The following is a 24,996-nucleotide window of genomic DNA, read 5'->3' on the forward strand; positions in this document are numbered from 1 at the left end:
ATGATATATGATATGATATGATATGATATGATATGATATGATATGATATGATATGATATGATATGATATGATATGATATGATATGATATGATATGATATGATACGATACGATACGATATGATATGATATGTTATGATATGATATGATATGATATGATATGATATGATATTATTATTACTGTATCCATTAATTTAGGTAAAATGGATGTCCAGTGAAATGAGAAAATTAAGCTTGCTTGAGTTTCAACAAGAACAATACCAACACCAGTTGCACCTTCAACAAAAGGAAATCAACGAGCTGAAGAATCAAAATTATCTTCAAAGTCTGAGTCAATGCCAACTTCGGGAACAAGTAGAAATTCTACAAAAGCGACAACAGGACAAGCAACGAAATGACCAACAACAAGGACAGCAATCACAACAACAACAAAAACCACAGCCAAAACAACAACAGCAGCAGCAACAACCACAACAGCAACACCAAAAACAACAAAATCAACAACCACAACAGCAACACCAAAAACAACAAAATCAACAACCACAACAGCTACACCAAAAACAACAAAATCAACAACCACAACAGCAACACCAAAAACAACAAAATCAACAACCACAACAGCTACACCAAAAACAACAAAATCAACAACCACAACAGCAACACCAAAAACAACAAAATCAACATTCACAACAGCAACACCAAAAACAACAAAATCAACAACCACAACAGCAACACGAAAAACAACAAAATCAACAACCACAACAGCAACACGAAAAACAACAAAATCAACAACCACAACAGCAACACGAAAAACAACAAAATCAACAATCACAACAGCAACACCAAAAACAACAAAATCAACAATCACAACAGCAACACCAAAAACAACAAAATCAACAATCACAACAGCAACACCAAAAACAACAAAATCAACAACCACAACAGCAACACCAAAAACAACAAAATCAACAACCGCAACAACAGCAACAACGACAACAATCACAAGAGGAAGAAGAAGAAGAAGAAGAAGAACAACAACAACAACAACAACAACAACCACAACAGCAACAACAACATCAACAACAACCGCAACAACAACCACAACAAGAAAAGCAACAACTACAACAACAACACGAACAACAACCACAACAACGAAATCAACAGCCACAACAGCAACAAAAACAACCACAAAAAAATCAACAAAAACAACAACAAGATCAACAACAACAACAACAACAACAAAAACAGCAACAGCAAAATTCACAGCCAAAACAACAACAGCAGCAACAAAAACAACTAACACAACAGCAACAACAGGAACAACAGAAACAGCAGAAACAACAACAACAACAACAACAACAACAACAAAATCAACAACCACAACAACAGCAACAACGACAACAACCACAAGAAGAAAAAGAAGAAGAAGAAGAAGAAGAAGAAGAAGAAGAAGAAGAAGAAGAAGAAGAAGAAGAAGAAGAAGAAGAAGATGATGATGATGATGATGAAGAAGAAGAAAAACAACAACAATCACAACAATCACAACCACAACAAGAAAAACAACAACAACAACCACAACAGCAACAAAAACAACAACAAAAAAATCAACAAAAACAACCGCAAGATCAACAACAAAAACAACAACAAAAATCACAGCCAAAACAACAACAGCAGCAACAAAAACAACTACCACAACAGCAACAACAGGAACAACAGCTACAACAGAAACAGCAGAAACAACAACAACCACAACAGCAACAACAACAACCACACCAACAACCGCAACAAGAAAAACAACAACAACAACAACAACAACAACAGCAACAACCACAACAACGAAAACAACAACGACAACAGCAACAAAGACAACCACAAGATCAACAACAACAACAACAACAACAGCAACAACAAAAACAACCACCACAACAGCACCAACAGGAGCAACAGCAAAATCAACCAGTTCAACAGCAGCAGCAGCAGCAGCAGCAGCAACATCATCATCATCATCAACAACAACAACAACAAAATACGTTTTTACTGCTCCTTAAAAAGTTGCGAACACGACTGCATCGAAAGGATCAAAATACACCTGAAAGTCCAGAATTGTTGTCAGAAATATCACCTCAAATTAATTCTTCTGCACCACCAGAAAAGCGACCATCTCTCGTTTCCCCACCACCACCACCACCACCACCACCACCACCACCACCACCACCACCACCACCTCCACCACGAACGGTGGATTCATTGACAGCATCATCAAAACCAGAATCATCATTGGTCATCTCCTTGAAACGCTTTTGGGAAGGAATACAGCAATCTTTCGCTTCTCGACCAGAATCACAAACCTCAACGCCATTGCCACCACCGTCAGCGTTAATGCCAACTGCTGGAACAAGAGCCACTTCTATGGGATCACAAACATCAAAGCCATGGCCACCACCGTCAGCGTTAATGCCAACTGCTGGAACAAGAGCCACTTCTATGGGATCACAAACATCAAAGCCATGGCCACCACCGTCAGCGTTAATGCCAACTGCTGGAACAAGAGCCACTGCTATGGGATCACAAACATCAAAGCCATCGCCACCACCGTCAGCGTTAATGCCAACTGCTGGAACATTAACCAATGCTTTAGGATCACAAACATCAACGCCATCACCACCACCATTAGCGTTAATGCCAACTGCTGGAACATTAACCAATGGTCTGGGATCACTAACATCAAAGCCATCGCCATCGCCTACTGCTGGAACAGGAGCCAATGCTATGGGATCACAAACATCAACGCCATCACCAAAACAGTCAGCGCTAATGCCAACTGCTGGAACAGGAGCCCATGCTATGGGATCGACACAAAAAATATCAAGGCAGACGTACTTACAAGCAGACAAAACGTATTCCATGGCAGGGAATCAACAAACAAAGGGTAAACAGTCATTATTCAAAGTCATTGGGTTCAGGGGTTTACAGGGTGTGGCTGATTTTTTGCCATAATAGATAGATGGAAAACTCAATCTTCACTCCGTGTGTGAGGTGCAAAATGAGTTTGAGTTGTTCTTCCTTGGATTGATGAATATTAAATATTGGGTTAAACCTTCAGGGGTTCAGAGGTTTACAGGATGTGGCTGATGTTTTGCGTAATAGATACTGAATGAAGTTAAGAAAAAAAATCAGTTTTCATTCTGTGTGTGAGATGCAAAATGAGTTTTATTTTTTCTAATAAGGATTGATGAAACTTTAGGTGAAACCTTCAGCGGTTCAGAGGTTTACAGGGTGTTGCTGATTTATTACCATAATAGAACAGAATGAAGTATGGGAAAAACTAAATCTCTACTCCTTGTGTGAGATACAAATGGGTTTTATTTGTTCTAATAAGGATTGATGAATCTTTAGATGAAACTTCCATTCAGCGGTTCAGAGGTTTACAGGATGTGACTGATGTTTTGCATAATAGATACTGAATGAAGTTAAGAAAAAAAATCAGTTTTCACTCTGTGTGTGAGAGGTGCAAAAGGAGTTTTATTTGTTCTTCCTTGGATGGATGAATGTTTAGGTGAAACCTCCAGCGATTCAGAGGTTTACGAGGTGTGGCTGATTTTTGCCACAACAGATAGAGACAAAGGCAGTTTTGAAAAAAAAAACCCTCAAATTTCACTCCGTGTGTGAGGTGCGAAATGAGTTTTATTTGTTATTCCATGTATTGATGAAACTTCATATGGAATTTTCATTGTGGTCTTTTTCATTTGAAATAGTATGCATTCATACTTATGCTACACGCTTTTAATAACCGCATATTTACTACTACTACTACTACTACTACTACTACTACTACTACTACTACTACTACTACTACTACTACTACTACTACTACTATGACCTTTATGATTGTATCTAATTTCCTTTCTACAGGGGTTGCTGAACATCTGGATTACAGTTTTGAAGTTATCTCAGCATTCAAATTCCCCGAACAAACAAACAGTATCCCCGTCCAGGTTAGAAAGTATAAGACTGTGCTAAAACCCTGTCAACAAATGGACAGATTGAGTGGTGTGTACACACTTCCCGTTGGAGGTAAATATACTTTTGGAGTGAAAGGGTACCAAAAGCATCACGGCACTTTGGAATGGCATTTACGTAAAACATTGGGGATACTGAATCACACGTTTGTTTTGTTTCAGACAACTTCGGCTAACAATACTGGGGATTCGATCAAGTACAAACAGGTCGAGTGGTTTGGAAGAAAAGGTACGGACGTCTGGGTTGAAGTGGTTCGCGTCCGTGGAGAACATACTGTTGTTGCAACATGCAATTTTCATGGATGGTTTTCTGGGGTAGAGGCTTAAAGAAATGAAACCGATTATTATTTGCACGTCTGTCTCTCGAATCAGTTTACAGGATGGGTAAAATTGACCCCAGCCAGGAACCGTAGCCATCGTTATGTTATAGCCTGACACTGAAATCCAAAAGGACTGCCAGTTTGACGTCATTATTTGGTTTTTGCACCGCCTAGTGAGTTGTCGTTAGTAGAGCTCATGGAAACAAGTTATTTCATTAGTTACTCTATTGAATACAACTCACGATTTGTTTTCTTTTGTGGCAAAAGACTGGCATTTTGATGTCATTTTTTTTGGTCAGTGTCAGGCCATGACTTTACGAAGGCCAGGCAGGAACACCAAGCTGTATAATAGGGAGGAAAAGTGCGATGTTAACAGACTGGTTCCTATTTCATTGGAAGTGTAAAACCACTCTTCCGGAGGACTGGATACATAGATTGTGTAATTCGTTTTCTGTTGTCAAAGTGATGGCATCTTAATTTATAGTCTAAATATATATATATATATATTCTTGTAATTAAAGTTTGCAAATTCGTTTTCCTTTTTGAGCTTTCATACAGAGCAATATCAACTAAACGTGCTCAAAGCGCTTTACAAGTGGTCAATGGCCAACAGCAATATTTCACATGTAGGATGGGACATGACGCGCGTTAGGCGATATTATTTTTTTTTCGGATAGAAACAACGCTGTTAACGGCCAGGTACTCATTTTACACCTGAGTACGGTGAGAAAATGTGTGTAAAGAGCCTTTTCCAAGGACTCGCCTACGCGCCGAGCGTCAATTAATGAAACATTTATTATTATTTTTAATATTTTATTATATTTTTAAAGTTATTTTTATACTTGTAACTTTATACGCTTGTTGCTGAATTCTGAACAAGCAAATTATGTTATCTGAGTATTAAAAATAAATTTGTGATTTTAAAAAAATTAATTAAATTGAGCTTTTATATAGCGCAATATCCACTAAATGTGCTCAAATCGCTTTACAAGGGGTCCCTGGTCAACAGCAACATTTAACATGTAGGACGGGACATAACACCTAGTAGGCGATATTACAATTTTTCGGACAAAGACAACGCTGTTAACGACCAGGTACTCATTTTACACCTGAGTACGGTGAGAGAATGTGAGTAAAGAGTCTTTTCCAAGGACTCAACTATGCGCCGAGCGCGAGGCTCGAACCCAGGACCTTCCGATCCGAAAGCGAGTGTCATACCACTAGACCACATAGCGGCATCTTAAATCTTAAATTTGGAACAGTATGAAGTATGAAATCAAAAATGTTGCTAAACAGATTCAAAATAATGCTGAATAAAGAAATAATCAATTCCCCATAATCATTAAGGTCAAATTAAACACGCATTGATCATGGAAAATTCTGGTCCCAAATGGGGATCCTTGGGCAAGGCAATTTACACACATTATCTCACTTGGTTCAGATGTGAATGAGTACCTATCTACATGTGGCAGATATGGCAAGATTTGTTGTTACAAATAGGAAGCCTAACGGGTGACTAGTACTGTACGAAATAGAATTATGGCTCCTTATGACATGTTGGTGGAATAAGTGAAATACTGTTAAGCGCACACAGCATGGTAAATCCGCCGAAATGCTCTATATAAACGTTAAAATCTAATTTTATATCTTAGGTAGGGTTGGCGTTCAATTCGGGGAAAATCCAACGGTGGGATGAAAACAACAACAACAATAAAAAAACCAACAAAAAAATAAAACAACCAAAAATCTACCGACAATATGACTAACAATCCAACGGACACAACTGGTCAAAATTAAACATTTTCAATGGATAGTTTGACGAAATATTTGTGAGCTGGCCAAGGAAAATAATAGGGAATGGTTAACGAAGAAAAGGCACTTGATTGCGTCCCAAGTCTGGACGTACGGGAAGTTTAGACGAAGAACGCATGATGTTGTGGCATGGTCTCAGTCTACGCTTCCCTATATACCAAATGTCGTAGAATCTAGTTAACAGTTATAGATAGGAGTATTAAGGTAAAAATGGAATTCTGTGGCCAAAATGAGATTTCTTTTTTTTTTTAAATACGATAGCTTAACCATTTATTTTTCATTTCCCAAAAACATTCTTTTGTATGTTGTGTTTTTATATTTTCAAATACTTTAATGGTTAAGTAGCTAGAAGAGATATTGCTTCGAAATCTGCTTAAAACGTGAGCAAAAAAAGTGTATTTTCTCCGATCAAATTTGACTCTTGATTTAACATAAAAAGTTTGGCATGTTTTGTATAATTATTTTTGGCGTTATATACCATACACTGTTAGCTGTTGTGCGCATGAATATACTACGATTCTTATACACTCTTGCTTTTTGGAATACGCTTCAAAAGTCGTAACGTCACTTCCCCCGTAATGACGCATGATAACTTAGTAACACTGGCTCTAAACTATCGGAACAATGGCGTGCGCCCTTATGAAATATTTCTCCGACGAGCATAAAAGCGTATCCAGAGGGGGGGAAAAAACATTATAAATCTGATCATGTTTTGACTTTTACACATTCTGATCACAAGACAAATGAAAAGTTCTAGCCAACATGAAGAATAAAATGTACCGATTTTCTTTGTTTAGAGCCACGATGGCCACCGTTGCTGGGCGACGTGACATCAGACTATTGAACCAATACTGGACGTGTTTCCCACCGCTGCAAGATTGTAAGAAATCATTTATTCCACCCCTCAATCGGTTCCTATTTCGTCATCTTTGAATACAAGACATTTTCAAAAACATTTAAATGATAGATTTACTTCTTTTCAAACAATATGATTTTTAATGGAAATTTAGCGATTTATAATCTGACGTGACAAATTAGTAATGTAGACCTAAACATGATATCATGTCTTCTTCTTCTTCTTCTTCTTCGTCTTGTGGAAACCTCCAATATTGTCGAGGATCACTCCACAGTTTGTAGGGTTTTACATTTAAAACTTTCTAAAACTTGAATAATACTATTTAAATAAAACTAAAAAAAAAAACCACATAGTTAAAAGTCACGTTGTGAACTCTAGCATCCGTGAAGGCGTTGGCAACCGTTTTCAGTCACTTTAGGCGTTAGTATTTAGTGATATAGGGTGGAAGAATACTTCTTTTATAATGATTTCATGTCAACGAGTCTGTTATTTTTATGTTGATTACATTCATTATAATAGTATGTTGTTTAAACAATAAATCTGATTTTCTCAAAATAATGGTTTTGTACCCATCTACCTTTAATCAACGATAATATATCACAAATTACTGAAGGTATCTACAACATTAAAAGACTATTATCATTATAAATCAAAGTTGATTGCAGATTGGAAAAAATAACATAAACTCATATTCCATGGGGTAGGGGGGAGGACGGGGGGGGGGGGGGGGGGGGGGGGGGGGGAGACATTTGTTTTATTTTCCTAGGCCAACACTGTGGCGTTAGTAGTATCGAATGGCTACACCTCTATTTTGAATCTTTTAATCCATTCTTCAAATTCTTTTCCTGCCTTATAGGCTGTCTCGTAGCCTCCTGATAGGCTTGTCACTGGGCAGTGGATGACGATGTGGTCCATTGTCTCAGGGCCTCCTTGGCAATGACGGCATGCATCTGACTCTCTCAGATTCCATCTATGCATGTTAGCTGTGGCGTTCAATAGTGTTTAGTGGATTTCTCCCTAAATTGTCTGGCCACTTCCTATATTGTTAACTTTCCGGTTGACGACTTACGATTGGAATAACAGTCACTTCGTCTATTTATTATTAAACTTGTAATCTTGTCTTTCACTTGTCGTTGGCATTCTTTTATATTTAACTTAGTAAGATCGCAACATCCTCACATCTTACAACACAACACAATTATAGACGCAATGCGAGTGATCCAGGTCTAGAGTTAGAACATGACACTGTCTTGGAGTTGGTCAGTTTGTGATCAAGGCACAGCGACCTTTTAGCACATACAAATCAGCCTAAATTGGGAGTCCCGATAGCTCAATTGTGACCCTTCGCCTCAAAACGGTATTAAGTCGGGATGGTTAAGATGTTGAAAATTGAATTATATCGCCGAATACGACTTGTTTTGTTTTAATTTAGGAATGATACATAATTTATGCTATGCACAATTTATTTTGACCAGTTTATTAAATCGACTTTAAGCCTATGGTGCGTTCCGACATAATACCGTTTTGAGACGATGGGTCGCAATTGGTAGAGCTCTCGCTTCACAATCAGAGGGACCGAGATCGATCCCAGGTGCAGTCGAGATTATTTTTCTTTTCTGGCCCTCCTCCCTCCCCCTGTCCACCAAGCGGTGAATGGGTAGCTGGGTCTGATAGATATGTCGGAAAGTACTTGACGATATAGACTAGCGTCTTATCCAAAGGGTAGCAAGCAATTCTTATTGTCCTTTTCACGCTATATAGAAAACGGGATAAACTCCGGCTCCTCTGGACAGCGTGGCTCAGCGGTACGGTCTTTGCTTCGTACCCGAAAGGTACCAGGTTCGATCGCCCGCCGCCGCGCTGTGTGGCCTTGAATAAGCCACTTCGCCCTAGCTCAATTTTGCGGCGTTGCAATGCGGCGGCTGACGCCTGGGTCATTCCAGTCTTCCCTTGGAATAGACCGTAGAGACAAATTTCCCCTATGAGATGAATAAAGGGAATTTTATTTTATTTATTTATCTAATGGCTCCGAATGACTACTTTTTTTTGGACAAAATAATGGAAGAAATACTCTCCAACAGTCGTAACGTCACTTCCTTCCTAATGACGCATGGTAACTTAGTAACACTGGCTCTAAACTATCGGAACAATGGCGGACGCCCGTATGAAATATTTCTCCGGCGAGCATAAAAGCGTTTCCAGAGAAAAAAAAAAACACATACATTTGATCATGTTTTGACTTTTACACATTCTGATCACAAGGCATATGAAAAGTTCAAGCCAGCGTGAAGAATAAAAAGTAATGATTTTCTTTGTTTAGAACCAAGATGGCCGCCGTTGCCGGGTGGCGTGACATCAGACTACTGAATCCAATTGATAACACTGTGTATAATTTTCGACTAGAAGTATCTAAGCCTCGCAGTCTGAATGACGCTTGCTGATAAATTGTGTGATTTAGTCACAGATTTTTTCAAACCTCGATAAGTATAGCTAATCTCTCCATCCATGTTGTTAATTGTTTCCATTGGTCGCGGTGCTGGGCCAGAGTTTTGAGGCTGTCTGTCAATGTCTTGTGACTTTAGTACGGAGGGCACTGCAGTTTTTCTTAGTTCTTCAGAGAAGATTAATTCGGCCTCATCTGAATCTAGAAATTCCTGATAATATGTAGAGAGATCCTGGTTTAAGGTAGTTACTATTGGTATCGGTGGTATCCCTGTATATTTGTTGCCATGAAGGAATATATAATTTTCGACTATATATGCGTTAAAATGTTTAGTAATGCTCTGAATAATCTTTAAGGCTAATGGACTTCAACAGTCGTGACGCATCGTAACTTAGTAACTGGTTCTAAACTATCGGAACAATGGCGGACGCCCTTATGAAATACTTCTCCGACGAGCATACAAGTGTACCCAGAGGAGAAAATCATTTTAAATCCGTTCATGTTTTGATTTTTATACATTCTGATCACAAGTCATGTGAAAAAGTTCTAGCCAGCATGAAGAATAAAAAGTACAGATTTTCTTTGCTCAGAACCAAGCTGCTGGTTGCTGGGCGGACGTGACGTCAAACTATTGAATCCAATTGTTCCGCGTAACAACAACACGTACTGATAGACTTTGGACCGTAGCTGTCTCCATAAACTGATTGTTGGAAACTTTTAAGAGACGACTCAGATAAGATAAACTATACTATTTTTTTTTTTTTGATTCATTAAAATCACAATATAAAAAAATCAAACTTAGCTTACAAGTCATTAGTAGTTCGACCACAAATTGAATAAGCATGCGTTGTTTGGGACCCACACACACACACACACACACACACACACACACACACACACACACACACACACACACAACACCTTGTTGATAAACTGGGGGCAATACAGAGACGAGCCGCTCGTTTTGTTACGGGAAATTATGAGAAAACATCAAGTGTGAGCAGCATGATTGATCAACTTGAATGGAAGTCACTCCAAACTAGGAGGAAAACAACACGCCTGACCATGATGTATAAGATAAAGAATAACCTGGTGACGATTTCAAATCCTGATCTCCAAACATCGATACGAATATCCAGGACTTCCCACATTGACAGTTTCATCCCCCTGACATCCACCAAAGACCTCAGAAAATTCTCATTTTACCCCAGAACCATCACAGATTGGAACAATTTACCGCGAGAAGTTACATCTGCACCCACTTTAGACATCTGCACCCACTTTAGACATCTGCACCCACTTTAGACATCTGCACCCACTTTAAACATCTGCACCCACTTTAGACATCTGCACCCACTTTAGAATCTGCACCCACTTTAGACATCTGCACCCACTTTAGACATCTGCACCCACTTTAGACATCTGCACCCACTTTAGACATCTGCACCCACATTAGACATCTGCACCCACTTTAGACATCTGCACCCACATTAGACATCTGCACCCACTTTAGACATCTGCACCCACTTTAGACATCTGCACCCACTTTAGACATCTGCACCCACTTTAGACATCTGCACCCACTTTAGACATCTGCACCCACTTTATACTAGATTTATTTACAGAGCTTCTAGATCGCTGCTAAATTTTCACCTTAATGTTCTTGTTCATGTCAAAATCTTCATGAGTGAAGATGGACATTAAAGGAAGGGTGGATTAAATGAAGATTTACTTTGTTGGGATTTTTAAGAGATTAATAAAATAAGATAAAATATACTTAATTGATTCATTAAAATCAATCACAAAATACAATAATAAACTGATTGTTAGAAATTGTTAAGAGCCGAATATGATAAGATAAAATATACTTCTTTGATTAATTAAAAATCACAATATGCAATAAGAAACTAATTGTCAGGGATTAAAAAACAAACAAATAAGATAAGACAAAACAAATATACTTTATTAATGCACAATATACTGATTGTTAGAGATTATTAAGAGACAAAAAAGAGAAGATAAAATATACTTTATTGATTCAATAAAAATCACAATATAAAAAAATAATATACTGAATGTTCGATATTTTAAAAAGACGAAAGAGATAAGATAAAATTATTTACTGAATAGATTCATTAAAATCACCACACACAAAAAAAATAATAATAATAGTAAATTTGTTCGATACTTGAAAGAGACGAAAGATAAAACAGGATATACTTAATAGATTAAAAATCACAATATACAATAATAAACTGTGACTGTTGGAAATTTGAAAAAGATTAATTAGTTAAGATATATATATATATATATATATAATATATATATATATATATATAATATATATATATATATAATAAATAAAAAATATATAATTCACTCACGTCGACTGAGGAAATGAAGGGCATGGAAACGTTCATTTTGGCTTTAAAATATGTGAGTGAATTTATTTATTTTTATATGCTCTAACCTAAATTATCGAGCACTCTCGTACCTACAAGTACCCACTAACACTCATATATATCTATATATATAATATATATATATATATATATATATATATATATATTATTATATATATATATATATATATATATATATATATATATATATATATACTCAATAGTTCTGCACACTTGATCAGTCATACCATAGCATGACACTATGTGTCATCTTTAACGTGTACAGTTTGATTGATCGAATATAGTGAGAAACAAGAACAAAGAGCAGAGTGATGTCCCCTTCCTTCTTTCTTTTGTTTGTAAGCAATCTGCTTTATTTGTCCGAGCAGGTTTGAAGGTGTGGCACATTTCCCATGTTTTGATTGGGAGGGAAATATAAACACGCCCCTTGATCTGATTCGGACAGTCGGAAGAATCAATATTCCGGTTTTAAAAATGGCAGCCATTGCTAAACTAAACAAACTTCTTAGGTGTTACCATCTTTGGTTGGCGTGTAAGTAAAATATTTACTGTTCTACTTGCCTGTTTAATCATACCAACAACACACACACAATTTTCTAAAACCTTAAACGTTTGGAGTCCGATTGACAGAATCTAAAGAGAACTAATCACTCAACTGCTGATCAAAAAACAATTTTACCCCCCCCCCCTCCCCCCCCCCCTCCCGATAGGAATTTCGTCACATTTGTTACGATGCAGCCAACATTATTGTCATTCAAATTTCTTTCGTACATCATAATAGATATTTGAACACAAATGTTTGCTATAGTTAAAGTTTATTAGCACTGTGTTGAAGAGATAGTTTAGCAAAAAGAATATGTATAGCAAGAACTCCCAGATTTTGTGTTTTATTGAAATAAATCTATTTTTGTTTTGGTTGGGTGTGACGTTTTGGGGAAAATCCGAAAATGGCCGGCAAAGAGAGAGTTAAAAAGCATAGTATTCGTTTCAACTTCATTCATTCTATCGTTTGTAAACAACCAGCTCCGAGCGGTCTGGAAGGTGTGTCATTAATCACATTTTTTTTGATTGGTCGAATTTCTACTAACTGGTTAATTCCATTAACGTTTTCAAAACAATTCTTCATTGTGTAGGAATGTTATGAATATTATTATTATGACTAGAAGATCTTCATGTTTAGGTTTAAAATTGAATGGATTTTTGGGCTCGTGGATAGCTCATACGGTAGAGTCACGATCTTCCCAGCCAGGCGGAGTTGTTGTACTAGTAAGGGGTAGCGGGTTCGAGCCCCCATCGCCGTGGCGAAATTTTTATTCTCTGTTGTCTTCTGGAACGTTCGTACTCACTTCATTAAAATTTCTTGTTATTATCAACATACGTGCCTGCTCCACTCGCTTTTCTGAATGGATTTTTTGGGGAGTTTATAATATTATCATAATATCATAATCATTAATGATTACAAAGGTCAAAAGACCTTTAAATACTCTGCTTTTTTGCAAAATATAAATATATAACAAACAGATGAAAAGATCAAATAGATGCATGAACATCATAAGTACACAAAAATCGTAAACATGTAGGTATCTATAATATACAAACAAGAGGTCAAGTTAGTGCACTCATAATTTTTATCACACTTGTCGATCGTAAGCATAATATTTCTGAAAATCAAATCAACAGGAAAGGTGCGGCTATGTGGTCTAGTGGTATGACACTCGCTTTCGGATCGGAAGGTCCTGGGTTCGAGCCTCGCTCGGCGCATAGTTGAGTCCTTGGAGAAGGCTCTTTACTCACATTTTCTCACCGTACTCAGGTGTAAAATGTGTTCCTGGCCGTTAACAACGTGGTCTCTGTCCCAAAAATGTGTAATATCGCCTGACAGGCGTCATGTCTCGTCCTACATATTATGTGTTGCTGTTGGATAGGGATCCCTTGTAAAGCGCTTTGAGCACGTTTAGTGGATATTGCGCTATATAAAAGCTCAAGTTTACGGCCACCTCTAGAAATAAAAGTCATGACACCAAACCCTCTATTTTTTTATTTTTTTTTGGTTCCTTAATCATTGGAAGTGTGTATGTATGTAACCAGTCCTTTAGAGTACTGATAACGAATAGGTTACATAAAGGTGGCATGACTATTTCAGTAGCAGGGCGTATAGGGAATGAGATTAGCGGAAGAGTAGCGTCCCTTGATTGGACGTCACCCATAGTTTGTGACTTCACCGGCGGAAAAGTTTTTAGAGAGAGAACGCCCGCGAGGACGAGAGACGCATGCGCACAACCAACATGGCGTTCTCTCTCTAATAACTTTTCCTCATGTGACGTCACAGACTATGGGTGACGTCCAATCAAGGGACGCTACTCTTCCGCTAATCTCATTCCCTATAGGCAGATCCTTATGGAGTTATGGGACGTAAAAGAACGAGGATGGATGATCTTTATAGGCGATAGCATAATATGTTTCGATTAGAAAATAAGATACTATCACTCTGACACCTGAAGATGAATTACACAAAGTATTATCCGGAAGAATGGTTTTATACACTTTCAATGAAATAGGAACCGGTTGTTTTTTTTACATCACACTTTTCTTCCCTATTATTATCGTATAAAATTACAGCAATGAATTTGTGGACAAAGCAAAGATTTTTTAAAATAATCATAAACTAAAATGTCGTACATGTTTGTTTCTGAACAAGAATGCAAAAAATACAAACATCCAAAATCTTTTTTTTTTTTTTTTTTTTTTTTTTTTTTTTTTTTTTTTTTTTTGTGTGGGGGGGGGGGGGGGGGGGGGGGTGGTTAACGAACAAAGAAAATATCTAACAATGAAGAAATACTGCAACGTGAGCATTCTGAGATGAGAACTCGCTGAAGTTCGCCCCTGACAAGGATAGCAACTGATAATCGGGTTTGTCACCCCAGAACTGGAACCCGTAGCCTGGAAAGTTACAATAATTGTCACACGTGCTTGAGAACCACCAGCCAGAGCCGGTTCTTGCAGCACAGTTCTCGTCAGAGCTTTCGTCGTGGTCGGAGTCCCATGTGGAAAATCGAAAGTTTTGTAGAGGATCGAAACACGAGTCGTAGGAAGAATTTGGCGGAAGAGGAAAAACACCGTATGTCTGAGATTGAAACACGCCATCAAAACTAAATTTGTATTTTGTTTCTCTGCCTTCAAGTTTGAAATTATCGAGCGTTTGGAACAGTCCTGACGTTTCCAGTGCGAAGAGATAGTTGAGTTTGTTGCAGCCACCGACTTTGGAGAGTTGATGCCATGCGTGCAACCCTGTCCACATATTATCCGTATCATAATAAAAACCTTTTACGTAGTCAAGCCAGGTTCTGTTGAAATTTTCAAAGCCTTGATTCTTTAATAATTGGACAGATGAATAAGACGAGGCTCCTGGACTGACGTAGCATTGAACGAGAAATGGGTTCATCCCGTAATGTTCTGGGTCAAGATAGACTCGATGGTGACCTTGAGAATACCCAGCTCCGATGAGGTCATGACATCCTGCATAGCATTGACTGCAGTTGTCTCCCCAGAAGCCGTCCACACAGACGCAGGATGAACTCGTGGCGTTCCATGTCCCATGCTTGCAGTATTTTGTCATGGAAAGAGTACTGGAATCTTCAACAGTACAGCCAGAGATCATAGGACATTCTTGGTGCAGAAAACAACGCCGATTCTTGTCGAAACTCACACCGATGCAAGACGCGTCTGAGTCGCAGAATGACGCGCAGTGAACGAGATTTCTGACGTCTGTGACCTCTGTAGAACATTCCAGATCAATTCTATCCGACAGATCACAAAAGACAGAAGACTCTAGATTAAAAATCGACGTGGCCATTCCTGAACATTTCAAAAGCAAGGTGGAGATAATTAGTGTGATCACAGCAATCGCAGTAATTTCCATTGCAGCGACACGTGTCTGGTTTTGAGGTGATTAAAATACTTTCTACTCCACTGCCAGTTCTTTTTGTGTATTGATAGTAGTATGCGCTTGCCTAAGAAGTTCACATTACCATCTGGAAGTATAACGGACCAACACACAAAACTATTTGTAACCTTAAACGTTTATAGTCTGGTTAATACAGTTTAGTGAGAATTTACTCATAAACGTGGATGGCAAAAAAAAACCCCAATAACAAAGACCCGAGTGACGTCAACTTCGTTCTATCTATATTGTAGGACCGTTAAAGTTTAGATATTTCCTCCACGCACATCAGAACATCAATCAATCAAAATCGTTTTATATTGGCTTAAATAGTCTGCAAATTATGTGACACAACTTTCTAACCCCCCATGTCTTCGTCCTCTTCCTCTTACTTGTGTTCAATGTTTGTGTTTTGTGATGCAACGAATGGTTCACAGTCGTCGAAAACGCGCGACCCTTGTGAAGAATATTATTATAGGCAAGACCTTAGAGATCGTCCCAACTATCGGGCAGCCTACTATGTGGTGTAATGAATGGAATCACGTATGGTTGGTAATCAGGGGGTCTCAGGTTCGATCACACGTCGAGACAGGCTGGATTTTTTTTTGGGGGGAAGGTTGTTTTTTTTTTTCTTTTATTTTTTCTCTCTGATTTGTCTGGCACTGTTTCATACACACTTTTTTTTTAACCTCAGGAATGGGAGACACCCAATGTTTGTCGTTGCTTTGCAAATTTAGAATTATCTCCGCCTTTTAAATCATACACACTTTTCATACCTTTGTCTAAATTATTGCCTTATTTTGATTTGAATTCAAATTCAACGAAATATTTTCTCTAAGCCGATTTCTATTTTGTGTTTCATGAATAGAAACAAAAAAAAAATTGTTTCGATAATCTATAAAAAGGATTGAATTAAAATGAATATTTAACAGCTTCGAGAAAGAAAAAAAAAACAACTTTAAATAAAAACCAAACACGGAGCGTTTCGGGCTCAAAACCCTTCTTCAGCTTATAATAATAAGAACAATAAAAACCTTCAAAACATCACTTACAATCCGGAATGACGTCAGAGAAATTCTAATTTTTAGTTTGTTTATGGTCACTATTTTATATACACTTTTTTCCAGATCTTATCTTTCACGAGTGCCTGCTCCATAATTTATGACGAGCAAAGAATACAACGTGCATTGATGTGTACACCGAGTGTAACACAGGCTGTGCCAAAACGTTGGGTTTTGTTTTGTTTTTTTTTGTTTTGTTTTTTGTTTTTTTGTGGGGTTTTTTTTTTCGTTACCTTTGCTTCAAAAATACTCGAATACTAAATTATTTGGGTAAAATTTGAAGAGAAATTTGCTTTCATCAGTTTCGCTATGTTAAATAATAATGCAATTAGATATTAGTTGTTACAGCTTTTTCAAATAAAGATATATTCTTTCCACACTTTTTTTTTTAACATTTGAGAAACTGTTTCTGCGATTGTATTGGAGCTAGATCACTAGTTTTTGTTGGGTATTTTTTTTCATTATTATTATTATTATTATTATTATTATTATTATTATTATTATTATTATTATTATTATTATTATTATTATTATTATTACTATTATTATTATTATTATTATTATTACTATTATTATTAATAATAATAATACTATAATAATAATAATAATAATAATAATAATAATAATAATGATAATAATAATACTATAATAATAATAATAATAATAATAATAATAATAATAATAATAATAATATAATAATAATACTATAATAATAATAATAATAATAATAATAATAATAATAATAATAATAATAATAATAATAATAATAATGATAATAATAATACTATAATAATAATAATAATAATAATATAATAATAATAATAATAATAATAATAATAATAATAATAATAATAATAATAATAATAATAATAATAATAATGATAATAATAATAATAATTTGTTTATTTTACATTATTCCACTGATCGAAACTGACTAATGAAAACCGATTTTTTCCTAATTTTTTTTCACCCGAATAAATTATCATTGGAATATTTCTGTATGGAGAACGTCACAAAAACGACCTATTGGCACAGCTCAACAGTTAACCAATGTGTTGTTGTTGCTGTGGTAGCTAAGGCATCTCCGACAGCACATCCGTTTCCTTATTTATTTATAAATTAGTTCGCTCAGTGTACTGAAGAGCTGCCAACGCCAAAAGCTGGCGTAATACAGGGCTGTCAACTGCCAACCCCAAGATCTGAATTAATGCAGCGCTGCCAATACTCTTCAACAGTCGTAACGTCACTTCCTTCCTAATGACGCATGGTAACTTAGTAACACTGGCTCTAAACTATCGGAACAATGGCGGGCGCCCGTATGAAATATTTTCTCGGCGAGCATAAAATCGTATCCAGAGGGGAAAAAAACCCCATAAATTTGATCTTGTTTTGACTTTTACACATTCTGATCACAAGGCAAATGAAAAGTTCTAGCCAATATTATGAAGAATAAAAAGTAATTATTTTCTTTGTTTATAACCAATATGGCCGCCGTTGCTGGGCGACGTGATATCAGACTATTGAATCCAATTATTGGTATAAGGATGTCACTAAACCGAAGTTTTACTAAAATGTATGTCCCTATTTTGTGGTTTTTATTAGTAATAACATATAGCTAAAATAAAAATCGGGACCAAAGTTCATTGTCACTATCTAGGGGTTGTCGATATTCAGGGGTTTCGTTATCCAGAGGTCGCACTTTACTTTTACTGAGGCGAATCTTCCGAAGGCTCGCTTACCTAAACGAGTACAGTCTGATCTGATCGGCACCACGTACACGCCTACATATGCCCAGAAAGCGTGCAATTTTCTGCTTTTTATTTTATTTTTATTTTTATGGCGTACATTTGGAATGAGAGCTCTGGTGATGTAGAAGTTAAGATTTTAAAAATTAAATTGAGATTTATATATGGCGCAATATCCACTAAACTAAATGTGTTCAAAGCGCTTTACAAGGGGCCCCTGGTCAACAGCAACATTTAACATGTAGGACGGGACATGCCGCCTGCTAGGCGATGTTACAATTTTTCGGACTAAGACAACGCTGTTAACGGCCAGGTACTCATTTTACACCTGAGTACGGTGAGAGAATGTGAGTAAAGAGCCTTTTCCAAGGACTCAACTATGCGCCGAGCGCGAGGCTCGAACCCAGGACCTTCCGATCCGAAAGCGAGTGTCATACCACAAGACCACATAGCCGCACAAATAGATAGCAAATATATCATGGTGTTTGTTGTGTATAATGGACCATACCAGTCCCTTGTTGTTTGCCGAGTTAATGGGTGTCAGATTGTTGTACTAATGTCTTTGTAATTTTGGCTGTAAAATCCTCACCATATTACTACCGCACTACGAAAACGTGGTATGATGCTCGCATTCGGATCGGAAGGCCCTGGATTCGAGCCTCGCTCGGCGCATTGTTGAGTCCTTGGAAAAGACTCTTTACTCTCACCGTCTGAAAACGTGCGGCTATGTGGTCTTGTGGTATGACCCTCGCTTTCGGATCGGAAGGTCCTGGGCATTTTCATAAAATATACATAACAACATGTAAAGAAATGCTTTGATGACAGCTATAAATACTAAACACTGTGTTGTAGACATCATTTTGCTGAACAACATTCTGTATAAAATGCACTTGTTACTTTTTTGTTTGAGTAAGAAAAGTCTATTTGTGTGTGAGTGTGTGTGTGTGTGTGTGTGTGTGTGCGTAGCCTGACACTGAAATCCAAAAGGACTGGCAGTTTGACGTCATTATTTAGTTTTTGCACCGCCTAGTGAGTTGTCGTTAGTAGAGCTCATGGAAACAAGTTATTTCATTGGTTGAACTATTGAATACAACTCACGATTTGTTTTCTTTTGTGGCAAAAGACTGGCATTTTGACGTCATTTTTTGGTCAGTGTCAGGCCATAACTTTACGAAGGCCGCGGTTATAGACATCATTTTGCTGAACAACATTCTGTCATGTATAGATAGTATGCCTTTGGCTAAGAAGCTCATAACATTTCCATCCGGAAGTATAACGGACCCACACATAAAACTGTGTGTAACCATGAACGTTTATAGTCAGTTTAATACAGTTCAGTGAGCATTACTCATAAACGCGGATGGCAAAAAACAATAACAAAGACCTGAGTGACGTCATCTTCGAACTATCTATAGATATCATGGATACACACAGTTTTGTGTGTTGGTACCATGGTCCGTTATACTTCCGGATGGCAATGTTGTGAGCTTCTTAGCCAAGCGCATACTATCTACAGAATGCACTTGTTACTTTTTTTGTTTGAGTAAGAATAGTCTTTTTTTTTTAGGGGTTTTTTTTTTTTTTGTTTTTTTTGTTTTGTTTTTTTTGTGTCGGGTGGGTGTGAATTATCGGGGAAAATTCTAATAATGGCTGGTAAGGGGAGAATTAAGATGCTGATAATTGAATTTATAGACAACAATATCGGATTTGCGTTGAGTTTGTCGACATGCTTTATTGAGTAGAATGGATATTGGATTTTGGAATGCTAACTAAATAGCATTCATTCAAATTTTTGACCCGTTTAACTTTAATTGGAGAGTCACGATAGCTCAGTTGGTAGAGCACTCGCTTCACACGCAAAGGGACCGAGATCGATCCCGGGTGCAGTTGAGGTTTTTTCTTTGTCTGACCCTTCCCTGTCCTATTCTAAGCATAATATTTTAGTTCACCCCGACATAATTCATACCCTTTTCAGACGATTGGTCACATAATAATATGTTGTTTTATATGTCGTGCTGAGGAAACAGGTAAACAATTCTGAAGCGCATTGAGCATGGAAATGTGACAAATATATTTTCATATTCATTCTACACATAATTTATCTAATGTCTGTTATATTGTTTGGCCTTGTTAAATAAATCTAATGGGTTCAGTCAGCCACTAAGTTAATTCTTTATATTTTCTTTTAACCAGTTGACTGCGTAGTCTGAAAAAAATTTGGCCAGATAACTCGTCCTTCAAATATCGATCAATTTAAATAATTCTCGTCTAGGTAAAAACTCTCAAACCTGGGAGTTTTATCAAAATGTCCCCGAAGTCCCAGGTTTGAAAGTTTTTTGTCAAGAAGAGTGTCATTTAGATCGATCGATAATAATGGATGGACACGTTTTCTGGCCAAATTTTAAAATTCGTGTTTTTCCAGAGAGCGTCAGTTAACTGTTTAACTCACTCAATCCTGGAGTTTTTTTTGCTACTTTTCAAAATTGGAAAAAAATGTAATAAAAATGAGCATGTACATAGATAGTTTTATTCAACTACCATTCACATGCAAAAAGTAAAAACATTAGCTTTGATACTACGTCTATAATTAGTCTCATAAAAATGTAATAAATTGGCATGGGGTAAAAGCATTGAGCCCTTACGTGTAGAGAGGCACTTTTAAAAAGCGTTTTAAACGTTTCGTCATTCGTACAGATTCAATGAGGGCCAGTTTTTAGGCCCCCAATAGAACCGAGTCTCTTCCGGGTTATGTGACCTATTAACCAGTAGATTTTTGACCAATCAAAACATGGAATGCGTGACACACCTTCACACGTGTTCGGACAAACATAGTTGATTGTTTATAAATAATAAGATAAATGAACTCGACCTCTCTCTCTCTCCCTCTCTCTCTCTCTCTCTCTCTCTCTCTCTCTCTCTCTCTCTCTCTCTGACCATTGTTATTGTATTTATACCGCAAAATGGGTGAATAGTTATCACCCGATTTTCTCGATCAGTTTATAAACGTTTAAGATTCGCCATCGTTTTCTGTGTTACTTCTATTGATCAAGCGGTAGAACAATGGGTATTTTACATTAACACATACCATCGATCGTAAAACCGGTGTAGTTTGCTGTGTCTACCAATCACTGCCATTGTTTACATTATGACGATTGTCCGAAAGGCGTGGTTATATACCTGTCTATTGTCTGTACACACTGGGTAAAAGTAACCCGGGTAAACTACGGATATAGTCGGTGTTAGGGTTGAGTGAGTTAAGGAGTAGCCGACCTCGCGATAGTTTACTTTCTTACCATTGTGGGGTAGACCAGACTAGAAAGATTTCGTAACGAACGTGCTTTTGTTCCAGCTATCGGTTTTGCTATTGTTGTCAAATTCATTAGAGCAAACATGAAAATGTACGCGTGTGGCTCGCTAATTGCTTATTGATAATTATTATTACGGTCTGACCCGGCATTGACTGGTAGTAGAGTTGTTATTGTTAAACCTGGGGAATTGGATTCAACAGTCTGATGTCACGTCACGTCCGCCCAGCAACGAGTAGCTTGGTTCTAAACAAAGAAAATCGGTACTTTTTATTCTTCAAGCTGGCTAGAACTTTTTCACATGTCATCTGATCAGAATGTATAAAAGTCAAAACGTGATAATGTTTTTCTCCTTTTATACTCGTCTGATAAGTATTTCATAAGGGCGTCCGCCATTGTTCCGATAGTTTAGAACCAGTTACTAAGTTACTATGCGTCATTACAAGGGAAGTCACGTCACGACTGTTGAAGCCTATTATTATTCACCGGGTAACCAACGTGCCGTGTGGTGATCTATCTATCCGTTTTTGAAAGAAAATGATTTATAAGGGAGATAACGATGAATCAGACATCTCTCATTTTGTCTGTTGTCTCCCTTGCATTACAAACGTGTCAAAACGTGCTGAAATTTCTTTCTTTCTTCATTTGTTTATTTATTTATTTATTATTAATTTACGTACTTACATATGATGTATTATATTTATCGATTTCTTTATTTATTTATTTACTCAGCTGTTTCATGTTTATTCGTAAATGTATCTGTTTATTTATTCATTTATTCGATTATCATTTAACTATCTATTATTGGTTTTATAAAGTCATTCACTTATATTTTCATACATTTATTTATCTATTTGAATTTACATTAGATTCTATAAGGGCATAATTTTTATTTTTTATTTTTATATAACTGTAAAGCATATTATAGAGCCGGGTTGAAATATTAAACAGGCAATCACAAACAGCTATGTGGTCTAGTGGTATGACACTCGCTTTCGGATCGGAAGGTCCTGGGTTCGAGCCTCGCGCTCGGCGCATATTTGAGTCTTTGGAAAAGGCTCTTTACTCACATTCTCTCACCGTACTCAGGTGTAAAATGAGTAACTGACCGTTAACGGCGTTGTCTTTGTCCGAAAAATTCTAATATCGCCTGACAGGCGCATGTCCCGTCCTCATGTTGAATGTTGCTGTTAACCAGGGACCCCTTGTAAAGCGTTTTGAGCACATTTATTTAGTGGATATTGCGCTATATAAAGTTCAATTTTTTTTAATGCTTCGGACAGAATGTTGGTTTATCATAGAGTACTTTTCTTCTTCTTCTTCTTCTTCTTCTTCTTCTTCTTCTTCTTCTTCTTCTTCTTCTTCTTCTTCTTCTTCTTCTTCTTCTTCTTCTTCTTCTTCTTCTTCAGAAGAAGAAGAAGAAGAAAAAGAAGAAGAAGAAGAACAAGAACAACAACAACAACAACAACAACAACAACAACAACAACAAGAAAATAGATGGAGGAGGAGGAGGAGGAGGAGGGGGAGGAGGAGAAGAAGAAGAACAAGAAGAAGATGAAGAACAAGAAAAATATAAGGGGTGGAGGTGGAGGAGAGGAGGAGGAGGAAGAGGAGGTGTGTTAACGAGGGTCCAATCATCCGCATATCCCAGCTTCAGGGAGGAAGTGTTGGCAAAGTCGCTAATATAGACATTTAACACCATCGGTCCCAGAACAGATTGGTTGATCCCTAAGGGACTTCATTCCTCAATTTCCTAACTTGTTCGTGGTATCTCCCAGGGAGAAGTGGAATTATTTTGCAAGGGCGTCTGCTGACATTTCCTCCACCAACCAGTTCCGTGCCCTGGGGCCCGGATGTAAATCCATCCCTGCTGCTTTACCGTATTCAACCGTGGCCTTCGTAAAGTTATGACCAAAAAATGATGTCAAACTGCCAGTCTTTTGTCACAAATCGTGAGTTCTAGTCAATAGTTCAACCAATGAAATAACTTGTTTCTATGAGCACTGCTAACGGCAACTCACTTGGCGGTGCAAAAACCAAATGATGACGTCAAACTGCCAGTCCTTTTGGATTTCAGTGTCAGGCTATGACATGATGATGACTACGATTCAACTAGGCTAATGGCTGTACGCCCACTTCTTTGGGACTGAACGGTGCTGTCCAGTCCAACTCTTCGCTATGAGGTAGCGAGTCCCAGATCTTAAAGTATGTATTATGGACACTGCACTCATCTAAATCTTGATTCAGGACCCGTATTCCGGTGCAGGCTTCGCAAGGTTCCGGTTGGGATTCAATTTCTATAATATCCGTCGTGGTGGCTAGAGTTTGTTTGTTGCTTTAGGTCTCTTCCAACACAATTGGGGTTATATGAGAGATTTTGTTTGTTTGTTGCTTTAGGTCTCTTCCAACACAATTGAGGTTATATGAGAGATTTTGTTTGTTTGTTGCTTTAGGTCTCTTCCAACACAATTGAGGTTATATGAGAGACCGCTGAAACAAAAAAACAAGCAATCTAACAAAAATAGTACAAATGTAAATCAAAATCATAACCTAAAGATATCATAAGCTAAATTATAAATAACCAAGAACAAACAGGCAGAAGATTTACAGGAAAAAAAATATCCCCTGTCAAAAATACAATCACAAACCAAAGAAGCAGGATAGGCTAGTAAAGAGAAGAAGAAACGACATCACTATCGGATCGTACACCCATGCGAACATCATAGGTACATGATTCAAGGGTGATGCTCCCATCCAACCACCCGCTGGTGGCTAGAGTGTGTAAGAATTCGGAACTTTCCAGCTGTCTCCCGCCATGGTTGATTCCTTCCATATTCCAGAACCCGAAACCGCAGAGCACCTAACTTAGTTGAACGGTGTGTTGTGACGATGCTACGGGGCGGGTTCTCGACGGTGGACGAATGCGGACCGGACTTTGCTGATTGGGTGACTGCGAATCGGCTTCGGTCGAGGAGCTGCCTCACGGCCAGTGCGCTTTATCAGTGGGGTCTTACTACCTGTCCAACATGTACTCGCTGTGGGCAAGAACCTGAGACGGCAGAGCATCTAGTCGAA

General features: G+C 37.5%; 2 protein-coding genes across 2 annotated transcripts in view; one reads left to right on the forward strand and one right to left on the reverse strand.

The window, feature by feature from the left end:
• The window catches only part of LOC144957448 (uncharacterized), a 13,873-nt gene extending 9,003 nt beyond the window's left edge, over nt 1-4,870 (forward strand). Inside the window, exons 5-6 of the mRNA XM_078888714.1 lie at nt 196-2,926; nt 3,910-4,870. Coding sequence (XP_078744840.1) covers nt 196-2,926; nt 3,910-4,343 — 3,165 coding nt within the window. The 3' untranslated portion in view covers nt 4,344-4,870. The remainder of the gene's footprint in view (nt 1-195; nt 2,927-3,909) is intronic.
• Nucleotides 4,871-14,671: 9,801 nt separating this feature from the next.
• Nucleotides 14,672-16,701, reverse strand: LOC144958115 (uncharacterized). The gene has a single exon (XM_078889780.1). The coding sequence runs from the start codon at nt 15,787-15,789 to the stop codon at nt 14,692-14,694; it is 1,098 nt and encodes a 365-aa protein (XP_078745906.1). The 5' UTR covers nt 15,790-16,701; the 3' UTR covers nt 14,672-14,691.
• Nucleotides 16,702-24,996: the final 8,295 nt, after the last annotated feature.

This window comes from Berghia stephanieae, chromosome 12 (assembly GCF_034508935.2).
Source record: "Berghia stephanieae isolate SIO BIC M18660-M18661 chromosome 12, UCSD_Bste_1.3, whole genome shotgun sequence".
NCBI lineage: Eukaryota > Metazoa > Mollusca > Gastropoda > Nudibranchia > Aeolidiidae > Berghia > Berghia stephanieae.